This window comes from Erinaceus europaeus, chromosome 13 (genome assembly GCF_950295315.1).
Source record: "Erinaceus europaeus chromosome 13, mEriEur2.1, whole genome shotgun sequence".
NCBI classification, from domain to species: Eukaryota; Metazoa; Chordata; class Mammalia; order Eulipotyphla; family Erinaceidae; genus Erinaceus; species Erinaceus europaeus.
Window position 1 is genome coordinate 94,277,546 of NC_080174.1, and position 24,608 is coordinate 94,302,153.

At 39.3% G+C, this 24,608-nt stretch overlaps 1 protein-coding gene and 1 long non-coding RNA gene across 2 annotated transcripts; both read left to right on the forward strand.

Moving 5' to 3' along the window:
* The first annotated feature begins 450 nt into the window (after positions 1–450).
* On the forward strand, positions 451–4,708 carry LOC132542450 (uncharacterized). The gene is made up of 3 exons (XR_009553463.1): positions 451–575; positions 4,318–4,444; positions 4,614–4,708. It is a non-coding gene; the product is annotated as an uncharacterized LOC132542450 (long non-coding RNA).
* Positions 4,709–4,770: 62 nt separating this feature from the next.
* LOC132542397 (zinc finger protein 709-like) lies at positions 4,771–8,478 on the forward strand. Its single transcript, XM_060204970.1, has 2 exons — positions 4,771–4,826; positions 6,306–8,478. The coding sequence occupies exons 1-2, from the start codon at positions 4,771–4,773 to the stop codon at positions 8,008–8,010; spliced, it is 1,761 nt and encodes a 586-aa protein (XP_060060953.1). The 3' UTR covers positions 8,011–8,478.
* Positions 8,479–24,608: the final 16,130 nt, after the last annotated feature.

The window sequence follows — 24,608 nt, forward strand, 5'->3', positions numbered from 1 at the left end:
AAGAAAAGGAACTCTACACTTTGAACAAGGCCTTGGACCTTAGCCTGATTAATAGTCTATCCCTGTTGTCTCAGTTGTTTAACTGAGCCTGTGTCACAGTGTCCTTATTCTCTCCTATAATTAAAAGGTCAGCTGCATAATAAAAAAATTCACATCCCTTTGGTAGCTGTAATGTCTCCAAGCTCCATCTGAGTCTGGTCTCTTGAGCTTTGCGCCATGTGCACTTAACATGCTGCACTACCGCCCGACTCCTGTTCTACTAGATTTTGGTGGATGCTTTTGTTGAAAAATTTATAGGGTTGGATAGAGATGTCAGTCACATTCGTGGGCTTGGTAATGTTCCTAACAGGCAGGATAACTCACTACATATTTCCATAACCTCTTCTGTTTCCATGCACAGCTAGGGTATTGTACCTTTTCTTTACCACAGTGTCTTCCATCTAGGGACCATACTGTCCAGTGAAGAGGCTGTGCTGCTAGATTTAAACAGACTCTCAAGCTATTGCTGTGATTGACCTTCCATTTTCTGTCCTGAAAGACATTCAGGGAAAGAGGAAGAGATGGCAGTTTCTTGGGTAAGTGACTTGCCCCACATCAGATTCTATTTCTTTTTCCTCTTGAATACTTTGTCCTTTAATTTATACATGTTTAATTTGCTGTTTCTGTTTTGTACATCATACTTCTGTATCTCTGTCTCTTTCTTTCTGTCAGGGCACTGCTCATCCTTGGCTTTAATGCCTGGCTTATATCCCTGGCTTATGGTCAGTGAATAGAACCTAGTACCTGAGAACCTCAGGCAGAAACTTTGCTATCATCCCAGTTCTTGCATTTCTCTTTTCACTTTACTCTTTTTTTCTTTTATTATTTAATTTTTTTAAAGTCTCTTTTGATTTTTTTAAATATTTATTTTCCCTTTTCTTGCCTTTGTTGTAAAAATATTTATTTATTCCCTTTTGTTGCCCTTGGTTTTTTTTTTGTAGTTATTTATTTTTTTAATTGTATTTATTTATTTTCCTGTTTGTTGCCCTTGTTTTTTATTCTTGCTGTTGTTATTGAATTTATCATTGTTGGATAGGACAGAGAGAAATACAGAGAGGGGGAGAGAAAGACAGACACCTCAGACTTGCTTCACCGCCTTCTTCACTTCCCTGCAAGTGGGCTCGAATCCGTATCTTTATGCCGGTCCTTGCCCTTTGCACCACCTGCGCTTAAATGCTACACTACTGCCTGACTCCCATGAGCGATTTTTAATTGCCCTGTGATGAAACATCTTACTGCAGTTATTTATGAACTCTACTGAGTTGTGTGAGAACATATATTGCTGATTAGCCCTTTGATGTATACCATGTAAATATGTTTTCTTATTTTTATCACTGCATCTCTTTGTCTTGGTGATAGGTCTTGTCATTATACCAAATATTTTCAGTTTGTTGTAGTCTCAGTGGTTCACTTGTCCATTTAATTATTTATCTTTGATGTTGAGCTCATGTCTCTGAAGACATTTCATATTCAAATATTATGTACTGTACTGAGGATGACTTCTGTAGATTTTTTTGGAGACTACCCTAATATCCAAGTGCTTTTGTATTTTGAGTTTACCCATGGTGTCATGTGATGGTGTTGTTTGGTTTTTATATGCATGCGGTGACTGACTCATTTTCCGCAACATCATTTTAAAAAAAATTTATTCCCTTTTGTTCCCCTTGTTGTTTTATTGTTGTAGTTATCATTGCTGTCATTGTTGCTGGATAGGACAGAGAGAAATGGAGAGCGATGGGGACGACAGAAAGGGGGAGAGAAAGACACCTGGAGACCTGCTTCACCGCTTGTGAAGTACTCCCCTGCAGGTGGGGAGCCGGGGCTCGAACCAGGAGCCTTTTGCCGGTGCTTGTGCTTTGCGCCACCTGTGCTTTACCTGCTGCACCACAGCCCAACTCCCTCCAACATCATTTTTTACAGAGACTTCACCTGTTTACTTTCAGCATCATTTTCTTGCTTTAAACATGTCCTTAGAGATTTTGATGGAGACTGCATAGCATGTATATGCCACTTTTTAAATGGTCATTTAGTTTAGAAAATCATTAATAATTCACCAGTAATCAACATTTTTGTTTGCCTTATGTCTTTATTTCACAGCAATTTACAGTTTTGGAGATTATTTCTTGAAAAAAATTTGTTGCAAATGTATGGGAGTCAGGCAGTAGCACTGTGGGTTATAACCAGTGCATGTGGTGCAAAACAGTTTTCTTTTGCCCTCTTATTTTTTTTTCTGCCACCATGTTATTTCTTGAGCGCAGAGTCACAGCATGAATCTAATACTCAAGAAAGCCATTTTTTCTTTCCATTTTCTTTGATAGGATAGCAAGAAATGGAGAGTGGAACAGAGGTCAAGAAAGAGCCATGTGCAGGCCTGTTCACTGCTTATGAAGTGTCCCTCACACAGGAGGGAAGCAAGCCTCAAACCTTCATTTCTGTCTGTACTATCCAACAGTGACAAGATTGATAACAACAGGGAGTCGGGCGGTAGCACAGCGGGTTAAGCGCACGTGGCGCAAAGCACAAGGACCAGTGTGAGGATCCCGGTTCGAGCCCCCGGCTCCCCACCTGCAGGGGGGTCGCTTCACAGGCGGTGAAGCAGATCTGCAGGTGTCTGTCTTTCTCTCTGTCTTCCCCTCCTCTCTCCATTTCTCTCTGTCCAATCTAAGAACAACAACAATAATAACTACAACAACAATAAAAAACAGCAAGGGCAACAAAAGGGAAAATAAATTTAAAAATATAATAAATTTAAAAAAAAGATTGATAACAACAGCAACAATAAAAACAACAAGGGCAACAAAAGTAAAAATAAGTAAATACAACAACGTAATGTTTTTTTAAACAATTATATTTTACTTCCTATTATAGAAAGAAATTGAGAGGGATGTAGATTACTGGATAACAGTTCTTTTCTCTGCCACCAGGGTTATTTCTTGAGCTCAGTGTCAGAACTTTTGCTCAAGAAATGTATTTTTTCTTTCCATTTTATTTGACAGGACTTACAGAAATGGAGAGTGGAACAGGGGTAGAGAGAGACATTTCCAGGCTTGTATCACTACTTATGAAGTGTCCCCCTCTCAGGTGGGAAGCAGTTCTCAATCCTAGGTCCTGTGTCATGGTGATATGTACACTTAAGTAGGTGCAACAGTGCCCTGCACCTGATAATTCTTATTTATTTGTTTAACATTCTTTTGTTTTTTTACTTTTTTTTTTTTTTGGACAGAGACACTACAGAGAGCCTTAATGTGGTATGATCACTCTAAAAGTATAATTTCCATGCTTCCATAATAATGTTAATTTTATAAAGAGCCATGTGTGGCTAGAGATGTTTCATTTCTAACAAACTTATAGTCATCATGTGTTTTTTTTATCCCATCTTTTTTTTTTTTTAATCACTGTGGCTTCATTATAAAGTTGTTACACCTGTGGTCCTGGAGGTAGTGCAGTGATAAAGCTTTGGAGTCTTAAGCATGAGGTCCCGAGTTCTATCCGTGGCAGCACATGTACCAGAGTGATGTCTGGTTCTTTCTCCTATCTTCTCATAAATAAGTAAAAAATTAAAAAACATTTATTACACCCAGTGGCCATTTTTTTTCTTATTTATATTTTTGTGTTTTATATCAGTGAAGAGAATTTAATAAGGCTATTGAAGTAGAGATATCTGTATCTCTGTATCAGGTGAAATTATTATTCATGTATGATAAATGAAATTAATGTTTATTTTCTTTTAATGAGAAGAACTGCAGGTACTACGAAAACACACTTTGAGCTCTAAGTCCCCCGGGGCTATAGGTTCAACTCTAGTTACCCTCTACTTTACTCTTCCTATTAAATTCTCTTTACGTATATAAACTTTACATTATAAATAAGGAAAACAATATTCATAACTGCTCAGCACTTGTGAAGAGTGCCTCACCGCTGTGCATGTGAGAACAAGGATATTGAATATTGGTCCTTTTATATAGGCAGTGTGAGCACCCTATGAGTTGTACTCTCACACAGCCACTAAGGTTTTATCATTTACTAATTACAAATCTATAGAGGGGGAATAGTGAGAATAGGGTTATCTCTCTGTTCTCAGGGCCTCGTGAAGGAGAGTCCAATGTTCTAATGAATGTACCACCTTCTAGAGCATGATTAAGAGGTATTTGGTTTTCAAGTCACCAAAGACATGTTTGCAGATGAGACGATCATTCACAGGCTTCCTAAAGTAGGGACTGAATGGCTAATCTGCTGTTGCTCGCATTTTCTCACATGATCACATTGCACATATTTTAGGGCTCAGTGACCTGTGAAGATGTAACTGTGATATTCACTCAAGAGGAGTGGGCACTATTAAATTCTTCAGAGAAGAAACTCTACAGAGATGTGATGTGTGAAAATTTGAGGAACTTTCTTTCAATAGGTAACTCTAATCGCCTTAATTTTTCAACTAGAAGATAAATCATTTCTTGTTCACCAGTGTAGAAATGGCTATACTGTTCAGTGAGCAAGGTTTTATTGTGACTCATGAGGGATCAAGAATTCAATCTATTTGTATAATTTCTAATACTTTTTATATTTTGTAATTTTAGAAAAGATACAAGAAAATTCCACCAAAGGGCAGCATATCTTGCATGGTAATAAACAAAGGTGAGAGTTACATTTACAATAAAGCATCATGTACAACCTAAGAAGCTACTGTGTTTTCAAAAGTTTTGTCTCTGTAATTTACTGAGATCAGGTGGCTGCATGGTTTCCCTGTATAAGGAGACTCAAGGGTTCTTAATGGTGTGCTCTCTACTGATGTAGCAATTGCATATGACCCCTTTTAATACAGTTCATTCAGAAAATGAAAGTTATAGTCACTGCCAGAAATAGGTCAATTTTTTAAATAAGCAAATCAAAAATACTTCATGACTAGGTTATAGAACAGTTGGACAAGTGACTCCAATGTGATATATGTGATGTACATGACTAAAGTTCCCATCTGAGTCACTAAGGACCATAATGGTGTTCTACATTATCTGTCTTTTCTCCACTTTATAGGAAAATCTTTCTGATATGTGAAAAGTAAATGGAAATTTTTAAAAGGGAGCAAAGTTGCTAAGTATTTATAAAATAGTACACTTGGAACCAATAAGAATATCTTCAATGTATGACTATCAATATATATATATTTTTTTTTTAAATATTTTTAATTTACTTTCTCTTTTGATGTCCTTGTTTTTTATTGTTGTAGTTATTATTGTTATTGTTGTAGTCATTGTTAGATAGGACAGAGAGAAATGGAGAGAGGAGGAAAAGACAGGGGGAGAGAAAGATAGATACTTGCAGACCTGCTTCACCACCTGTGAAGCAACCTCCGTGCAGGTTGGTGCCGGAGGCTCGAACCGGGATCCTTTCAAATATCTACATTTTTATGATACTTAGAGGTAGCCCTTCCAGAAAAGGTCAATATTTTCAGTGAAAAATATTTCAACACACAGCCAAAAGTTGTTACTAACAAATAGAAGTTCAATTAATGCATGCAAAATACCTGTAATGATATCATTATTTTTGGCATAGTATTTTTATATGAAAGTAGGTATTATTATGAGTTTTTATTTATTTAGTTATGTATTGGATAGAGACACCCAGAAATCAATAGGAATGGGGAGGTAGGAAGGGGAGATACAAAGACTCCTGCATTCCTACTTCACCACTTGTAAAGCTATCCTCCAGGTGGGGATGGGCGCTTGAACCCTCTTCTTTGCTTGTTGTAGCATGTGCGCTCAGGCAGGTACACCACTGCCCAACCCTTTTGACCATTTTTTTACCTTATTTTTAACTTGAGATCTTTTTATTATTTTCAATATCTGTGATGTTTTTCAGTATATGTTTTTTAAAATACTTAATTATTATCCCTTTTGTTGTCCTTGTTTTTTATTGTTGTAGTTATTATTGTTATTGATGTTTTTATTGTTGGATAGGATAGAGAGAAATGGAAAAAGAAGGAGGAAGACAGAGAGGGGGAGAGAAAGATAGACACCTACAGACCTGTTTTACTGCCTGTGAAGCATCTCCCCTGCAGGTGGGGAGCCTGGGGCTCAAACCAGGATCGTTACAGTTTGTGCCACCTGTGCTTTACCCACTGCACTACCAGGCGACTCCCTCAGTATATGTTTTAGTCAAATATACTTCTAATGTCTGATTTTGTGGCTTATTAAGTAAAATAATGTCCTGCGTTTGATAATCAATTACAGTGTTATTCATTGAAATGTCATTAATTGTTAATTATTTTACAGTAATACAACAGTAAACGTCTCTGAGGGCAAAGACAGTCAGACTGCTGGAATATCTCAAGAATGTGAAGTATACAGCAAATTATTCACTTATCCTATTCATCTTAAAAAGCGCGTAAAAATTCACAGTGGAGAGAAACCCTATGAGTATAAACAATGTAATGGAACATTCAAGAGATCCAGTCATCTTTGGAAACATGAAAAAACTGACAGTGGAGAGAAATCCTATGAGTGTAAACAATGTAGTAAAACATTCAGTCAAGCTGGTCATCTTCATATACATGAACGAACTCACAGTGGAGAAAAACCCTATGAATGTATACAATGTAGTAAAACATTCAGTGATTCCAGTATTCTTTGGGAACATGAAAGAATTCACAGTGGAGAGAAACCCTATGAAAGTAAAGAGTGTAGTGAAACATTCAGTGATTCCAGTCATCATCGGAGACATGAAAGAATTCATAGTGGAGAGAAACCCTATGAATGTAAACAATGTAGTAAAGCATTCAGTTCTTCCAGTAGTCTTCAGGCACATAAAATAATTCACAGTGGAGAGAAACCCTATGAATGTAAACTATGTAGTAAAACATTCGGTTATGCCAGTAATCTTTGGGCACATGAAAGAACTCACAGTGGAAGGAAACCCTATGAATGCAAGCAGTGTAGTAAAACATTCTGTGATTGCAATAGTCTTCAGAGACATGAAAGAATTCACAGTGGAGCGAAACCCTATGAATGTAAACAGTGTAGTAAAATATTCAGTGATTCCAGTAGTCGTCGGAGACATGAAAGAATTCACAGTGGAGAGAAACCCTATGAATGTAAACAATGTAGTAAAACATTCAGTGATTCCAGTACTCTTCGGGCACATGAAAGAATTCACAGTGGAGAGAAACCCTATGAATGTAAACAATGTAGTAAAACATTCAGATCTTCCAGTAATCTTCGGGCACATGAAAGAATTCACAGTGGAGAGAAACCCTATGAATGTAAACTATGTAGTAAAACATTCGGGCATTCCAGTCATCTTCGGAGACATGACATAATTCACAGGGGAGAGAAACCCTATGAATGTAAACACTGTAGTAAAACATTCAGTTCTTCCAGTAGTCTTCGAGCACATGAAAGAATTCACAGTGGAGAGAAACCCTATGAATGTAAACTATGCAGTAAAACATTCAGTTATGCCAGTAATCTTTGGGCACATGAAAGAACTCACAGTAGAGAGAAACCCTATGAATGCAAACAGTGTAGTAAAACATTCAGTGATTGCAGTAGTCTTCAGAGACATGAAAGAGTTCACAGCGGAGCGAAACCCTATGAATGTAAACAGTGTAGTAAAACATTCAGTGATTCCAGTAGTCGTCGGAGACATGAAAGAATTCACAGTGGAGAGAAACCCTATGAATGTAAACAATGTAGTAAAGCATTCAGTTATTCCAGTAGTCTTCGGGCACATGAAAGAATTCACAGTGGAGAGAAACCCTATGAATGTAAACAATGTAGTAAAACATTCGGGAATTCCAGTTACCTTCGGAGACATGACAGAATTCACAGTGGAGAGAAACCCTATGAATGTAAACAATGTAGTAAAACATTCGGGAATTCCAGTTATCTTCGGCGACATGACAGAATTCACAGTGGAGAGAAACCCTATGAATGTAAACAATGTAGTAAAACATTCAGTTATTGCAGTAATCTTCAGTAACAATAACAATAAAATCTATAATAAAAATGGAAAACAAATGCAAAAAAAATGGAAAATAAAAAATATGAGGAAAAAGACAAAAACCTTTATTTTGGTTCATCACTCATGAACCTTTTGCGGTTAGGAAGCAGGGGCTTGAATTTTTTTACTTTTGCATGGTACCATGTGCACTGCAGTAAACCCTACCACCATGTCCCCATTGAAAAAAAATTTTTAATACAGTGTAAGGTTTTGCATCATCTAAACTAGACCAAAAAAAGAAAAGAAAAAGAATGTTTGGAGTCAGTGCAGGTGGCACAAAGCCCAAGGACCTGTGACTGAGAAAGCTTTGGTATACATGCACAATGGAATACTATGCAGCTATTAAGAACAATGAACCCACCTTCTCTGACCCATCTTGGTCAGAACTAGAAGGAATTATGTTATTTGAGCTAAGTCAGAAAGATAAAGATGAGTATGAGACGATTCCACTCAACACAAGTTGAGAAAAAAGATCAGAAAGGGAAAGTAACTTCACAGGCGGTGAAGCAGGTCTGCAGGTGTCTATCTTTCCTCTCTGTCTTCCCCTCTCTCCATTTCTCTCTGTCCTGTCCAACAACAACAATAAAACAAGGGCAACAAAGGGAATAAATACATTTTTTAAAAAAGGGAAAGTAAAAGCAGGATCTGACTAGAGAGTAGGACAGCGACATAACTATGGTGAGTTGGAGGGTGGACATTCCGTTTCCCGGGGCATCAGGGGAGGGGTTGCGAGGGTGGGTGGTTGGAATGGGACACTGTCTTGGTGGTGGGAATCGTGTTTATGTACACTCCTATTAAACTATAGTCATATAAATCACTAATATGAGGGGGGAAATTGTATGTCTCAAACTTTTTAAAACACAGACTTTGAATACATCCTTTGAGTCTTTGATATATGGACTTTCTCAAAAGCCTACAGGTAGAACAAGCAACCGGTGGCAAAGCTATGTATGAGATACTGGGTATTAAACAGCAAAGCCTAACAAAGGGACTTTTTAAAAAAAATTTATTTAAGAAAGGATTAATGAACAAAAACATAAGGTAGGAGAGGTACAACTCCACACAATTCCCACCACCCAATCTCCATAACCCACCCCCTCCCATGATAGCTTTCCCATTCTCTATCCCTCTGGGAGCATGGACCCAGGGTCGTTGAGAATTGCAGAAGGTAGAAGGTCTGGCTTCTGTAATTGCTTCCCCGCTGAACATGGGTGTTGACTGCTCGGTCCATACTCCCAGTCTGCCTCTCTCTTTCCCTAGTAAGGTGTGTCTCTGGGGAAGCTGAGCTCCAGGACACATTGGTGGGGTCTTCAATCCAGGGAAGCCTGGCCACCATCCTGGTGGCATCTGGAACCTGGTGATTGAAAAGAGAGTTAACATACGAAGCCAAACAATTTGTTGAGCAATTATGGATCCCAAGCTTGGAATAGTGGAGAGGAAGTGTTAGGGAGGTACTCACTGCAAACTCTAGTGTACTTCTGCTTTCAGGTATATATTTTGTGGTAGTTTATGGATACGTGTGCACATAAGCTCTCTCTCACAGAAACTGGTGTATATCTAGGTTATGGGACTTTGTTAGAAAGTGAACTACCTGAGATGAAATTAGAGTGTACTATAAAAGGAAAGGTCTCACCCGAGTAATGAAGCTGAAGGGTTGTCATTCCACACGTGAAGTCTCTGGACACAGTCTGAGGTGAAGCATGTTGAGGTGGCAATCGTTGCGTTGGTTAGGTTGTGATCGGCGGATGCAATATTATTTGGTTTGGATTGGGAGATGCATATGGGAAAGTGGGCCCTATCCAAGGGTTCCAGGACGGGGAAGTAGAGGCTCTATAGTGGAGATGTGAGGTTCCTGCTGTCTTAGGGTTCAAAAAGACAATCTATAGTTAATATTATCATTACATTATTTGTTAATTGGGTTAACTTTGAAAAGTCCTTTTGTTATGGTTTGCTGTATAGTATCCAGTATCTTGTATATAGCTGTGCTATTGGATGCTTCTAATCTACTTGGTCTAGGCTTTTTAGAGAGTCCGCATATCAAATACACAGCCTATATATTAAAAAGATTCAGTTAGTGTTTTGAGAAACTTTGAGACATACAATTGATTTTTCCCCCTCTCATATTAATTAACTACTGATTTATATGTCTACATTTTGCTAGGAGTGTACATAAACACCATTCCCACCACCAAAGGACTGTGACCCCTCCCGCCCACTCCCACCCCCCACTGGCCCAGGAAGCTGCATGTCTACCCCTCACCACTGGGTTTTTACTTTGGTGCCCTACTTATAATTTGATCAGGTCCTGCTTTTAGTTTCCCTTTCAGATCTTCTTAGTCAACTTCTGTTGATGAGTGGGATCATCCCATACTCATCTTTATCTTTCTGACTTAGTTCACTTAACATAATTCCTTCTAGCTCTGTCCAAGATGGGTCAGAGAAGGTGGGTTCATTGTTTTTGATAGCTGCATAGTATTCCATTGTGTATATATACCACAGCTTTCTCAGCCACTCATCTGTTGTTGGGCACCTGGGTTGCTTCCAGGTTTTAGCTATTATGAATTGTGCTGCTATGAACATAGGAGTACACACCTCTTTTTGGTTGGGTGTTATGGAGTCCTTGGGGTATAACCCCAGGAGAGGAATTACTGGATCATATGGAAGGTCCATGTCTAGCCTTCTGAGAGTTTTCCAGGCTATTCTCCACAGAGGCTGGACCAATTTACATTCCCACCAGCAATGTAAAGGGGTTCCTTTGTCCCCACATCCTCTCCAGCATTTGTTGCTGCTGTCCTTTTTGATGTATGCCAGGACTGAGGTGGTATCTTAGTGTTGTCTTAATTTGCATTTCTGACAATCAGTGACCTAGAGCAGTTTTTCATATGTTTTTTAGCCTTTTGGATCTCCTCTGAGGTGAATGTTTTGTTCATATCCTCTGCCCATTTTTTGGAAGGGGGCATTTGCTTTTTTGGTGCTAAGTTTGCTGAGCTCTTTATATATTTTGGTGATTAGTTTCTTGTCTGATGTATGGCATGTGAAGATCTCCCATTCTGTGAGGGGTCTCTCTGTTAAATAGTTTCTTTGGATGTGCAGAAGCTTTTCAATTTGATGTAGTCCAAAGGGACTTTTCAACGTAACCCAATTACCAAATAATGTGACGATAACAGTAACTATCCATTGTCTTCTTGAACCCTAAGACACTCTAAGCCCCTGGCTCCCCACCTGCAGCAGGGTTTCTTCAAAGCAGTTAAGCAGGTTTGTGGATGTCTATACTCCTGTTCCTCTTCCCCTCTCCATTTCTCTCTGTCCCATCCAACATTGACGACATCAATAACAATAATAACTACAGCAATAAAAAGGCCAACAAAAAGTGAATAAATTTTTTTTTTTTTAATTAAAAGAGGAATTTCGCCAGGTCTGGAGTTGGGTCACTGAGTGAAATGTCTGCCTTGCTCCTTGTGCAGCCAGCTTCCGGCCAGCCCTGGCCCTGTCATGAGGTTGAACAATTGAAGAGCTCCCGTTTCTTTGGTTCTTGGGACAATCAGCAAAGAACTGAAGAGTGAAACAGGAGTTTGAAGCAAAGAAGTTTTCAGACAGTATTAACAAGCAGACATATATACTCTGGGGGGTTTCTGTAGAGTGACTCTTGAGTTACAAAGTATTTTATGGTTTTTAATCAATAGGGAAACAGTGTGCATCTCTGCTTGAGGTGGAAATGACATACCTGATTGACAAGCTGGGTGACACCCTGTATGTGCTCAGTGCCTATAATTACAATTCTTACAGAAGCTCTAGGGGGCGGTGTGGAGCATAAACCACAGTGGTTATTTCTACGTTCCTTCAAAAAATTTTATTATCTTTTCCTTTATTGGATAGAGACAGCCAGAGATCAAGAGGGAAGGGGGAGGCAGAGGAAGAGAGAACTACTTCACCACTCCTGAAGCTTTCCCCCTGCATGCGGAACCCACAGCTTGAGCCCAGGTCTCTATGCACTGTAATGTGCAAACACAGTTCCCACCACCAGAGTTCTCCATTGGGAACGTCCCTATTCTTTACCCACAAGAGTATGGACCAAAGATCTTTCTGGAGTGCAGAAGGTGGAAGATTTGTCTCCTGTAATTGCTTCTCCACTGGACAAGGGTGTTGGTAGATGGATCCACACCCCCAGCCTGTTTCTGTCTTTCCCTAGTGGGACACCTTCCCTGTGGGGAGGTGAGACTTTGGGACACATTGGTGAGGTCCTCTGCCCAGGGAAGTCAGGATGCTGTCATAGTAGCATCTGCATAGCAACTTGGTGACTGAAAGTTGTGAAGATAGAAAGCAGGACAAGTTGTTTAATAAACAGGATCCAAAAGTAGAAATAGAGCAGTGAAGTTAGGGGTCTTCATGTGGGAAGCAGCTAGGAAGTCTATTTTAGGTATGTTCTGAGTGGCCTATGACTTTAATAATTTTTACCTAAGCCAGACAGCTAACATGCAGGTGGACAACAATCATAGTCTATGATGGTGTCACTTGATAATAGGACTAGAAAGCTGGGTTAGAGCAGAGAGTATAAATATTTGAAAGGTATATAAATACCACTAGATTTAATCTTCCGCCTGACTAGGACCCATATTAGCATTGTTTTTTTAATATCCTTACTAATTTTTTTTCTTTCTCCCTTTTTCTTTTTTTTTAAATAATTTATTTCTTTATTGGGGAATTAATGTTTTACATTCAACAGTAAATACAATAGTTTGTACATGCATAACATTCCCCAGATTCCCATTTAACAATACAACCCCCACTATGTCATTCATCATCTTTCATGGACCTGTATTCTCCCCACCCACCCACCCCAGAGTCTTTTACTTTGCTGTAATACTCCAATTTCATTTCAGGTTCGACTTGTGTTTTCTTTTCTAATCTTGTTTTTCAACTTTGGGCTGAGAGTGAGATCATCCCATATTCATCCTTCTGTTTCTGACTTATTTCACTCAACATGATTTTTTCAAGGTCCATCCAAGATCGGCTGAAAACGGTGAAGTCACCATTTTTGACAGCTGAGTAGTATTCCATTGTGTATATATACCACAACTTGCTCAGCCACTGATCTGTTGTTGGACACCTGGGTTGCTTCCAGGTTTTGGCTATTACAAATTGTGCTGCCAAGAACATATGTGTACACAGATCTTTTTGGATGGATGTGTTGGATTCCTTAGGATATATCCCCAGGAGAGGAATTGCAGGGTCATAGGGTAGGTCCATTTCTAGCCTTCTGAGAGTTCTCCAGACTGTTCTCCACAGAGGTTGGACCAATTGACATTCCCACCTGTAGTGCAGGAGGGTTCCTTTGACCCCACACCCTCTCCAGCATTTGCTGCTGTTACCTTTTCTGATGTATGACATTCTCATAGGAGTGAAGTGATATCTCATTGTTGTCTTGATTTGCATTTCTCTGACAATCAGAGACTTGGAGCATTTTTTCATGTGTTTCTTGGCCTTTTGGATCTATTCTGTGGTGAATATTCTGTCCAAGTCCTCCCCCCATTTTTGGATGGGATTATTTGTTGTCTTGTTGTTGAGTCTTGCAAGCTCTTTATATATGTTGGTTATTAAACTCTTATCTGATGTATGGCATGTAAAGACCCCATTCTGTGAGGGGTCTCTTGGTTTGGGTAGTGGTTTCTTTTGCTGTGAAGAAGCTTTTTAATTTGATGTATTCCCATAGGTTTATACTTGCCTTAGTCTTCCTTGTAATTGGATTCATTTCATTGAAAATGTCTTTAAAATGTATGCGGAAAAAAGTTCTGCCAATATTTTCCTCTAAGTATCTGATAGTTTGTGGTCTAACATCCAAGTCCTTGATCCACTTGGAATTTACTTTTGTATTTGGTGAAATACAGTGATTCAGTTTCATTCTTCGGCATGTTTCAACCCATTGTTTCCAACACCATTTGTTGAAGAAACTCTGCTTTCCCCATGTAATAGTCTGGGCCCCTTGGTCAAAGATTAGATGTCCATACGTGTGGGGCCTCATTTCTGGGCTCTCAATTCTATTCCACTGGTCAGTGTCTCTGTTCATGTTCCAGTACCAAGCAGTTTTGATGACAATGGTCCTATAATACAGTTTGAAATCTGGGAGTGTGATGCCACCGGTTCTGTTCTTTTTTCTCAAGATTGTTTTGGCAATTCTAGGTCTTTTCTGGTTCCAGATAAACAATTGTAGCATTTTTTCTATTCTAAAAAATGTGCTTGGGATCTTGATGGGGATAACATTAAATATGTAGATGACTCTGGGTAATATATTCATTTTGATGATGTTAATTCTACCAACCCATGAACATGGAATATCTTTCCACTTCTTTGTGTCTTTTTCAATTTCTTTGACTAGTGACTCATAATTTTCAGTATACAAGTCTTTCACTTCTTTGGTTAGGTTTAGATATTTTATAGTTTTTGTTTCCTAGATATTTTATAGTTTTTGTTGCTATAGAAAAAGGAACTGATTTCTGGATTTCAATTTCTTCTAACTTAGTGTTTGCATAGAGGAATGCCACTGACTTTTGAATGTTAATTTTATAGCCTGACACCTTACTGTATTGCCTGATGATTTCCAAAAGCTTCTTCCTGGATTCCTTAGGTTTTTCCATGTATACTATCATGTCATCTGCAAATAAGGAGAGTTTGATTTCTTCTCTTCCTATCTGTATGCCTTTAATTCCTTGCTCCTGCCTGATTGCTATGGCAAGAACTTCCAACACTATGTTGAATAGTAATGGTGATAGTGGGCAGCCCTGTCTAGTACCCAATCTGAGGGAAAATGCTTCCAGTTTTTCACCATTGAGTATGATGTTGGCTGTAGGTTTGCTATATATAGACTCCACTATCTTCAGGAATTTTCCATCTGTTCCCATTATTTGTAGTGTTTTGATCATAAAGGGATGTTGTATTTTGTCAAAAGCTTTCTCTGCATCTATTGATATGACCATGTGGTTTTTGGTCTTGCTTTTGTTGATGTGGTGGATCACATTGATTGATTTATGTATATTAAACCAACCTTGCATGCCTGGGATAAACACCACTTGGTCATGATGGACAATCTTTTTGATATACTGCTGTATCCGGTTGGCTAGAATTTTGTTCAATATTTTTGCATCTATGTTCATCAGAGATATTGGTCTGTAGTTTTCTTTTTTGGTTGTGTGTCTGTCTGCTTTTGGTATCAGGGTGATGTTGGCTTCATAGAAGCTGGCAGGGAGTATTCCAGTGTCTTCAGTCTTCTAGAAGACTTTTAAAAGTAGAGGTATTAGTTCTTCTTTGAAAGTTTTGTAGAATTCATTTGTAAAACCATCTGGTCCAGGACTTTTATTTTTGGGAAGATTTTTGATAACTGTTTCAATTTCATTAGCTGTGATGGGCCTGTTCATGTTATCCACTTCCTCTTTACTTAGTTTTGGAAGTTGGTAGGTATCTAGGATATCATTCATTTCTTCCAGGTTCTCTAGCTTGGTGGCATATAGTTGTTCATAGAAGCCTCGCATGATATGTTGAATTTCTGCAGTGTCTGTTGTGATATTTCCTCTTCCATTTACTATCCGATTTATGTGGGTTTTCTCCCTTTTTTGTTTTGTGAGTCTGGCTAAAGGTTTGTCGATTTTGTTTACTCTTTTGAAGAACCAACATTTACTTTCATTGATCTTTTGTATGGTTTTCCTATTCTCAATGTTATTTATTTCTGCCCTAACTTTAGTGATTTCTGTCCTTCTGGTTGCTTTAGGATTCCTTTGTTGTTCTTCTTCTAGGTCTTTAAGATGTGCAAGCAGGCTGTTTATTTGTGCCTTTTCTTGTTTCCTAATGTGTGCTTGTATAGCTATGAACTTCCCTCTTAGGACTGCTTTAGCTGTGTCCCAAATATTTTGATAGCTTGTGTCTTCATTTTCATTGAACTCTCGAAACATTTTGATTTCTTCCTTGATTGCTTCTTTGACCCAGAAGTTGTTAAGTAATGTACTGTTGAGCTTCCACATTTTGGGACTGTTAGTAATCTTGTGTTGATTGTTAAGTGTTAGTTTAATTCCACTGTGGTCTGAGAAGATGCTTGGGATGATTTCAGTGCTCTTGAATTGGCTGATGCTATCTTTGTGGCCTAACATATGGTCTATCCTTGAGAATGATCCATGTGGATTTGAATAAAATGTGTATTCCAGTTTCTTGGGATGAATGACTCTGAAAATGTGCAATAGTTCTAGTTTATCTATCTCTTCATTTAACTCCCTTATGTCTTTACTGATTTTCTTCCTGGATGATCTGTCAAGTTGAGATAGTGGGGTGTTGAAGTCCCCTACTATGATTATGTTACTGTTAATATATTGCCGTAGCTCTTTCAGTAGAAGTTTGATGTATTTAGATGGCTTCTCATTGGGTGCATAGAAATTAATAATTGTTAAGTACTGTTGATTGACTGATCCTCTGAGCATTAAGTAGTGTCCATTCCTATCTTTTTTAATCTTATCTATTTTAAAGTCTATCATGTCAGATATGAGAATAGCTGTTCCTGCCCTTTTTTGTGGGCCATTGGCTTGTATGATAGTTTTCCATCCTTTCACTATAAGTCTGTGTTTGTCTTGTTGAGTTAGGTGAGTTTCCTGTAGACAACATATTGTTGGGTTGTGTTTTCTGATCCATCTTCCTACTCTGTGTCTTTTAGTAGGTGAATTCAGGCCATTGACATTTATTGATATCAAAGATTGAAGATATTTTAACGCCATTCTTGTAGAGTTTTAGAGTGTTTTGATATATGTCCTATTTGTGGCTGACTGCGAGGAGATGGACTACAACTCATCTCAGGCCAAGCTGCGCCAGCAAGGTCCTGCACACGCTGTTGGGTGGCAGGTTCGCGTTGTATCCAAATACCTCCTCAGTATAAAACAGGTAGGTGCACAGGTTAGGTCAGAACAAATTATGTCCTCAGGTTAACAAAGCTGGTCCAGGCAGAGTTCTGGTGTGGATGGGTCCTGGATCTGGTCCTGATCTGTTCTGCTTCTGTTCAAATAGCTGGTTCCTTTCTGAGTCTATTCCCGGAATCTGCAGACACCTCCCTGACCTTTGGTGTGCTGATTGCCACGGAATATGCCGGATGGGGGCTTCTGAACTTACAGACTAGCAGGCAGTTCAAAAGTTGCCATCCATGTCCGAATGTCCATGGCTTTTATCCCTGAGCTAGGCTGGGGTGGGGCTTAGTTAATTTCCAGCCAATGAGAATTGGGGTCTTCCTGACATGTAAGTCTAACTTTATCAGGTGATACAGATGTAGGGTCTGCCCTGCACAACACTTTATCTTATGCTGCTGTAAGGGGCATTTCAGAGAACTCAGGGGCCGCATTGAGCTTTCCCTGCACCAGACTTTATCTTATGCTGGCCTGCAGGGGCATTTCAAAGAACTACGGGGGCCGCATAAGGCTTGCTCTGCACTGGACTTTATCTTACGCCTGTGCAGGGCCATTTCAGGGCGTTTATCCTGCATAGGACTTATCTATGCAGGCCTGTAGGACTTGGGGGCAAAGGTTCTAAGTTTTTTCAATTTCCTTTGTCAGTTAAAACTCGAGAGTATTTTAGCACTTTACTTTTAACAATGTTTCATCACTCAAGCATTTTAACATGTCAGACTCAAAATAATATTCACACACTGGAATATTCACTTTAACTCTAACAAACACTCTAAACTGAAACAACTTATCCTCATTTTTCCATCCTATTTAAACATTTCACACTCAGATGAATACTTTCATACTTAATATTTTCACACTTCTTATGTCTTAAGTACACACTTATTGTTTAATGTACATATTATTATTTCAAGTACATATTGTTTCATGTACACACTTTAGTATTACTCTAAGTTCATATATCTTATAGATTAATATTATTCCTGTCTAAGTTTGGACATAAGTCACAGCACTAGATTCACACTCCTTATACATTAATATTATTCTATTCTATGTTTGGGCATAAGTTACAACATATTTGTTCAGGAATCTGAGGTCTCAGCCCTTGTGTTGAAGGGGTCGTGTTGTCTTCATCTGGTATATGTAAGGGACACTTAACGGAATGCTTGAACATTCTTGTTTGTGACATTCCATCCCCTTGGTTCCGAAGGCCTAGAAGGCTCAAAACGTCCAGTGGTCTAGGGGGAGCTTGAGAGAAAACTGGGCCATCCCATATAACAGCTCACTGTGCCTGCACTTACCTGAGGTGCAACGTTTTTCATCCCCTCCAATAACTCTGAGCTATGTATTGGTGAATACATTCCTCGATGAGAGGTTTTAAGATCATATGAGCTGCGTGTGGTTCTAAAGTTTTGGGCTGATAGGCCTTGTCTGGTGGGGGGTGTCAAGAGTACCAGTCTCGTGGTCCGGGAGGTGGCGCAGTGGATAAAGCACTGGACTCTCAAGCATGAGGTCCTGAGTTCAGTCCCCGGCAGCACATGTACCAGAGTGATGTTTGGTTCTTTCTCTCTCTCCTCCTATCTTTCTCATTAATAAATAAATAAAATCTTTTTTTTTAAAAAAAAAAAAGAGTACCAGTCTCCTTCCAGGAATGTGAATGTGCCCTCTGGTTGCCTAATTAACATGTATAAAATAAGGAATACTGTGTATATGATCCTTTATCTGTGTAACAGGCTCACAATCCTGCTGCCCAGGTTGCTGTCTGTAGTAGAGGGTCCTTGTGTACACGTTTCTTAGGCTTTAATGGGTCATGCCATAACAGATGGTGTCTAGAGTGACCAACTGGTCTTCATCTTCTGGCCCTGGCTTTGAGTAAGTTTTCCAAAACATAATACTGTATTTATATGTACAAAATTGGCAACGAATTTCCTTAGGAAAAATGTTTCTACAAAGTCTAGATTGGACATTGTATATATGAAACAAAACAGTAAGCCTTCAAAATGCATTTTGTAACAATTATAGAAAAAACATAATTGATTACTCCATGTTCCCAGATCACACTTCCACCCGGAATCCCACGGATGTTCGTTCATGCCGTGTCTTCCAGACCTGATAGACATAGTCACAGCAACAGTGGCACACTGGAATGCAAACTCTGTCAGTTCTAGAATAACAATTACACAGGTGATCCAAAACATCTCTTTCACTCAGTACCACCAATCACAAATATGTACACACACAAAATCAAGTTGCACAGCTTGGGCCAGAATATCACACAAATGAGCATCTCTTAATAACTGTACTAGTGGATCTGTGTATAAAGGTGCTGGGTTGTAATACTCCCACAGTTTCATGTGCATCATGGATCCTTGCCTTGAGCCAACAGTTCCTGTTTCTCTATTTCCTATTTATGTATACTTTTTAACTGTTTCTCTTTCCTTGTGGCAATACCCCATATTTCATTAGCAGTTTAAATAAAATGGTTGTAATTTTCCCAGTCTAATTCAAAGTCAAATAGTTTGGTGGTATCAAAGTAATGCTTCTCTTCATAGTGTAGAGTGGTAATCAGGGTGGTATTATGCACTGTGGCGTCTGAAGAATTGGTCAGTATATAACACCCCTTTGTCAAAGTATAAATAATGCTTACTTCTTCCAAGGACGTTTTATTCTAATAAGTGCACACTAGTTGAGTGGGCACAGCTGTACACATTAAAAAGGTGCAATCACCCAATTTTTAAAGCATTTTTGGCACTAGTGCATTTGCTAAATTTGTGGTTGCCAATTTTACTTTGGGGAGGCCTTTATGTGTAAATAAGTTTGGTCTTAATTGCAGGCACTCCTCCACAGGTATATACATTAATGTGTTATTAGTATTCAGATCTGTGCACAAGAAATGGTCCACAGGTATAACCCATTCATTACTCCAGGGTTGAGGAACAACCTGGGTGTGATCGGCTACATAAGTATTATCCAAGAATATTTGCAGCAAACTAGGTTTACATATTCCATCTTCACACCAAGATTCACCCTTGGGGTTCAGTCTAGTTTGAAATTCTCTAGTCCTCCCAGTTCCAGTGGTAAAGAAAGTATTTAGTTGTCTTTCTACCTCCTGGAGTATAGAAGTGTACATCTGACACATCACTAGATTGTGATTCTCCACTATCAATGACAGTGTCCTATTGTATTCTTGGTAAGTCTCCTCCACTGCCTTCATCTCAGTCTGCATGGGATTGATAATTATATGCATAGGATCCAATGCTGTAGATAATGCATGGATGCCTCTGACTGAGTCCTTTCTCAGTCTTTCCAAATTAGCTATGTCTGCTCTAAGTGGCTGCATTAGGGTGGCTGCAATACCACCTCCCAATATGCCTCCAACTATCATTCCAGACATAAATGCTCCTGCTGCTAGGAACAGTAAAGATTTCCTTCCTGTCCGTTGTGGGGAGTATTGTAAGTTACTCCTAGGAATACTTTTGCCATACTTCCAAGGAGGATTAAAGGCTGTAAGAGGAAAGGAAATCTGTATTGGCCTGAAACGTGGAGTTAGTATCACAGTTACAGGTAATTTCAGGTTGGGTACCGCCGTGGGGGCTCTGGTTATCTTTGGGTTTCCCTTTGGTGGAATTAACCATCCCCTAGGGTGGTGAGCAGTCTTGACATACATATATTCTGTGTCATTCTTTTCTTATGGGTAAGAGCTCCTCTATCCACTATACATGCTCTGTGGGTTAAATTACAAGTCAGGACATTCATTGGTGTATAGTATAGTACATCCCATGGTTGAGTGAATAAAATGGTCATATCCTGTTGTGTTTCAGTGGTGTTCAGTCAGACATATGCCATATTTGATGTTGCGCATTTGGCCACCTCCCCCCTGCTCCATTGCTTGAAACTGTGGTCTATTTACATAATCATTGTTTTGCCTGAGACCTGCCCTGCCTGTAGGGTATTGATTTAATCCCCACTGGCTAGATGGAAGCTTGCTACATTCATGTTCTTTTTTTCCTCTCCATCCCCTATCCTACACATTTCCTTTTCCAGCCTGGCAATTCCACTCTGGAAGGTATAAAAGCAGTTCTTGTCTGACCAATAATGGCAGAATTACATTGTGTTCCCTCTCAACCAAAAGTTCCTTGTTCCTCTCCCTCATTGCTGAGTAAGCAGCAGCCTAGGTTGGTTCTGGCCCAGTTCTCTCCAACAGAGAGCATGTGCCTGGGAAGAAACACCCTCAGGCTAGCCTGTCAATTTGAGGTCCAAACTCTGCCTTTTAAGAGGTATTACGTGTGATATGTGGTGTCCAAAGTCTGTCTTAATGAGAGGTAATATATAATAGAAATAATATGGTAGTCCTGTATGTTGTATCTCCTGGACTCCTTTCATGGTAAGTTTCCATGATTTACACCCTGTAGTGGTTTATTATCTACGTCCTTAATGTGATATCTAGGTCAGACTGAGCTATGATCTAGATCACATCCTGCTACTGTGAATTTAGTAATGCCTAACACCGGTGTCTGATACTGTCTACTTTTCCATCCTGCGAAATTAAATGCTTGCCTTATATGGATGTAGTTATCCAGGAGAGCGAGATGTCTTTCCTGAATTCTATGGCCCCTTCTGTGGCATTAATATTCCATGGTATTGGGAATTCTAACCTGTCAGGATTAATTCCAAAATCACAACCCTCAATCATAGTATAGGAGGGTATACACCTTCTGGTAGAGGTATGGGTGTTATGAATCTGAAGATGATCTATAAAGGAAAATATCAAATTGTATGCTGTACTTTTCTTTCTTGTACAGGTCCTACCAGAAATTCCTTATATGTATGAATTGACTGTGTTGGCACCCCAGGTGACGTTATATTAATATAATATATTGGGTGTTCAAAAAACTAATGGGATAGGTTTACCTATCATAGGCCAGAGGTTGTCAGATAGATAGTATAGGTGTAGCGTGCTGGAGGTGTTATGTAGGTGTGCTAACTTGTTAGTTTTCTTAAAGTTACTTAAGAGATCCTGTGGTGATATTCATATCTCCAGTATGATTATAATAATTAATTGCCTTTCCCTTACGGTTATGTGGCCAGTAATTTAAGAGCCATAAGGGTTTCTCTCTCTTGCCTTTATGGTACCCTGGTACAACATAACAAGTGTGGGTAGCTCCCTGTGGTGAACAATACAACTTAGTTTTCTTAGGGGCATTGGATTGCCATGGTAGTGGCCCAATATCTGTTAAAACTAATGGCATATGATAAGGATGTACACCTAGAGTCATGATTTTCATCCACTGTTCCCATGAGGGCCAGTTCTCCTGGGAAGTATTCACAGAAGGTGATACCTCATCATTATAATACCCTAAGTGTCCAAAAAATGGTAGGTTGGGAAATTCCGCTACACACAGCTATATAGTACTATCACTTGAATTCCTTAAGAAATCATCCTCACTCTGTATGTTGTCCTTTAAAGTCTTGGGGCATAAATTTCCCCATGGAATTGGTAGGGCTGTAACTCATCTTTTAACCAGTTTAGGCTTTACTTATTCCCCTTTATTACATGCAGTCCAACCCATTGGATTGCATGGATCTACAGATTCAGTGGCAGTGACTAAATTCATAATTCTTCCCTTGCATTGCTTCTGCAGACCCATTGTAAGTTATCCTATTGTCATTAACCCAAGCATTTTTGACAACCATGGAGAAGAATGCTCTTCATAGCGTTATGTTCATAGACATATCACCATCAAAAGGATGTAAAGTAAAAACTGCTTGAAACATATCCTGTTAGTAGCTTAAATGCCATCTGATATATGTAGCTAAGTGGCCTTCAGTGTGTGGAGTATATTACCATGGTATCTGTCTTATTGGTCCAAACTTCTGAGAAATGAGATTTCAGTGGATTTTTCTCAGACCTGTTAGTATTACCTGAGTCATTAGTTACCAGCATATATATCTTATTAGGATGATAGGGGGCTACCCTAGCTCTGTAATGATCACATCCTGGATTCCAGACGTATGTGAGACTGTGAATATTTCTGCCAAAATGATTGTATGATAGGAACAGCATTAGTATATAGGGTCTCATCAGTCCAATAGAGAGGGAGATTCCTCTCAGGGTCCACTTCCTTTGTTGTCCATGCCTCCAGTGGCTCTGTAGTTGCAGTTCTGGTATAGTGGGTTTGGGTTTTGCAGGAGTGCTGGTTGTACTGGAGACAGTACTGTCGTCACTGATAGTAGTGCTATCTGCCTGAGTGCTAGTGATGATGCCAAGAATGTGGTCACTAACAATGCACAGAGTGTCATATTTGTGGTGTGTAACACTGGGTGTACTAAGCTCAGGCATTGTAGGGGTAGGGTGTGCATGGGGGGGTTAAGGTATCTAACTGGCCCACTAGAGATGACTTTTGTTTTCCCAGTGCAATCAGGAGGAGAGTAAATAATCCCCACATCAGTCTCTCAGGCACTGTCTTTGCTCCTCGGAAAAGTGTGCCTCAGTTTAGCAGCTGGTGTAATTAGCTATCAGGTCTCCTAGTCTCCTGTTCCCTGTGATATCGCTCTGGTTGCTAGTATAAATTGGCGCAGGTGCCACCATGCGAGCTACTTGACACTGTGCCAGCTTCACAGGAAGTTCAGCATGGCTGGACTCTACAGGCCAAACTGAAACCATCTTGCCTTTTGCCATGATTAAGCTCAGTGTGGCCTTAATAATATTTACCTATGGCCTGGCTCAGAGCCTGACCAAATGACAAAAATAATGACAAAACCTGCTCTGCACTCTGTAAGATCATAATGGAACAAGCAATAGCAGTAATGCAGAATTTTTCAGGAGGCCCCAATAGGAAAAAATGTTTTCCCCTTTATCTACACCACTTCCTTTAGTGTTCCCCCTACAATATAGAAAAAGATTGGTGGTTCCCACAGTGGAGGGGCCACCTTACTTAACATAATTAATGCAAAGTTATGGTACCTGTCTAGATACAATGGGTCTTTTAATTCTACCATCCACCACTAAGCTCCTACCCCCTTATAGAAGAACAGCACACAAGAACCTAGGTTACACAGTGAGCATATACAGAAGATGGATTCTAGCTAGAGAGTTTAACTTGGAACAAAACAAAAGTCCTCGATTGAACAATGGAACAGATTTTGTGAAAAATGGGTTGCTGAATTTTTTAAGGCCCCTAGAAACATAACAAGCTTGAACTTACTATAAACCATTGTCTTCTGATGCATAGGGCCAAGAAAATGGAATAAAAGGTAGAATATTAATCTTAATCAATAGGACATTTGCCTAACACACAGGTACAGAAAAACAAAAGACACAGAAATGGTGATGTGGTCTCTAGGGCAGAAAGTGCCCCTGGAATGTAAATGTTCCACAAAGCAGGAGGTGTTCCCTACCTGTGCTGTTCTTACTTGGTGATTTTTGTTTCAGTAATCAAAGCCTTGGTGGTTTTTGTTTTAATAATTAATACCTTGGTGATTTTTGTTTGAATGATCTAAGCCTTATGAGAGTATAAAAATTAAGTTCTGCTTAAGTAACACAGAGATGTCTGCTTGAGCTTGATTCAGCATCAACTCACTCATCTCTCATTCTTTATTCTTTGCCGATGCCCCTCCTCCTTCAGGCTAACCCTAATAACCTGCTTGGGG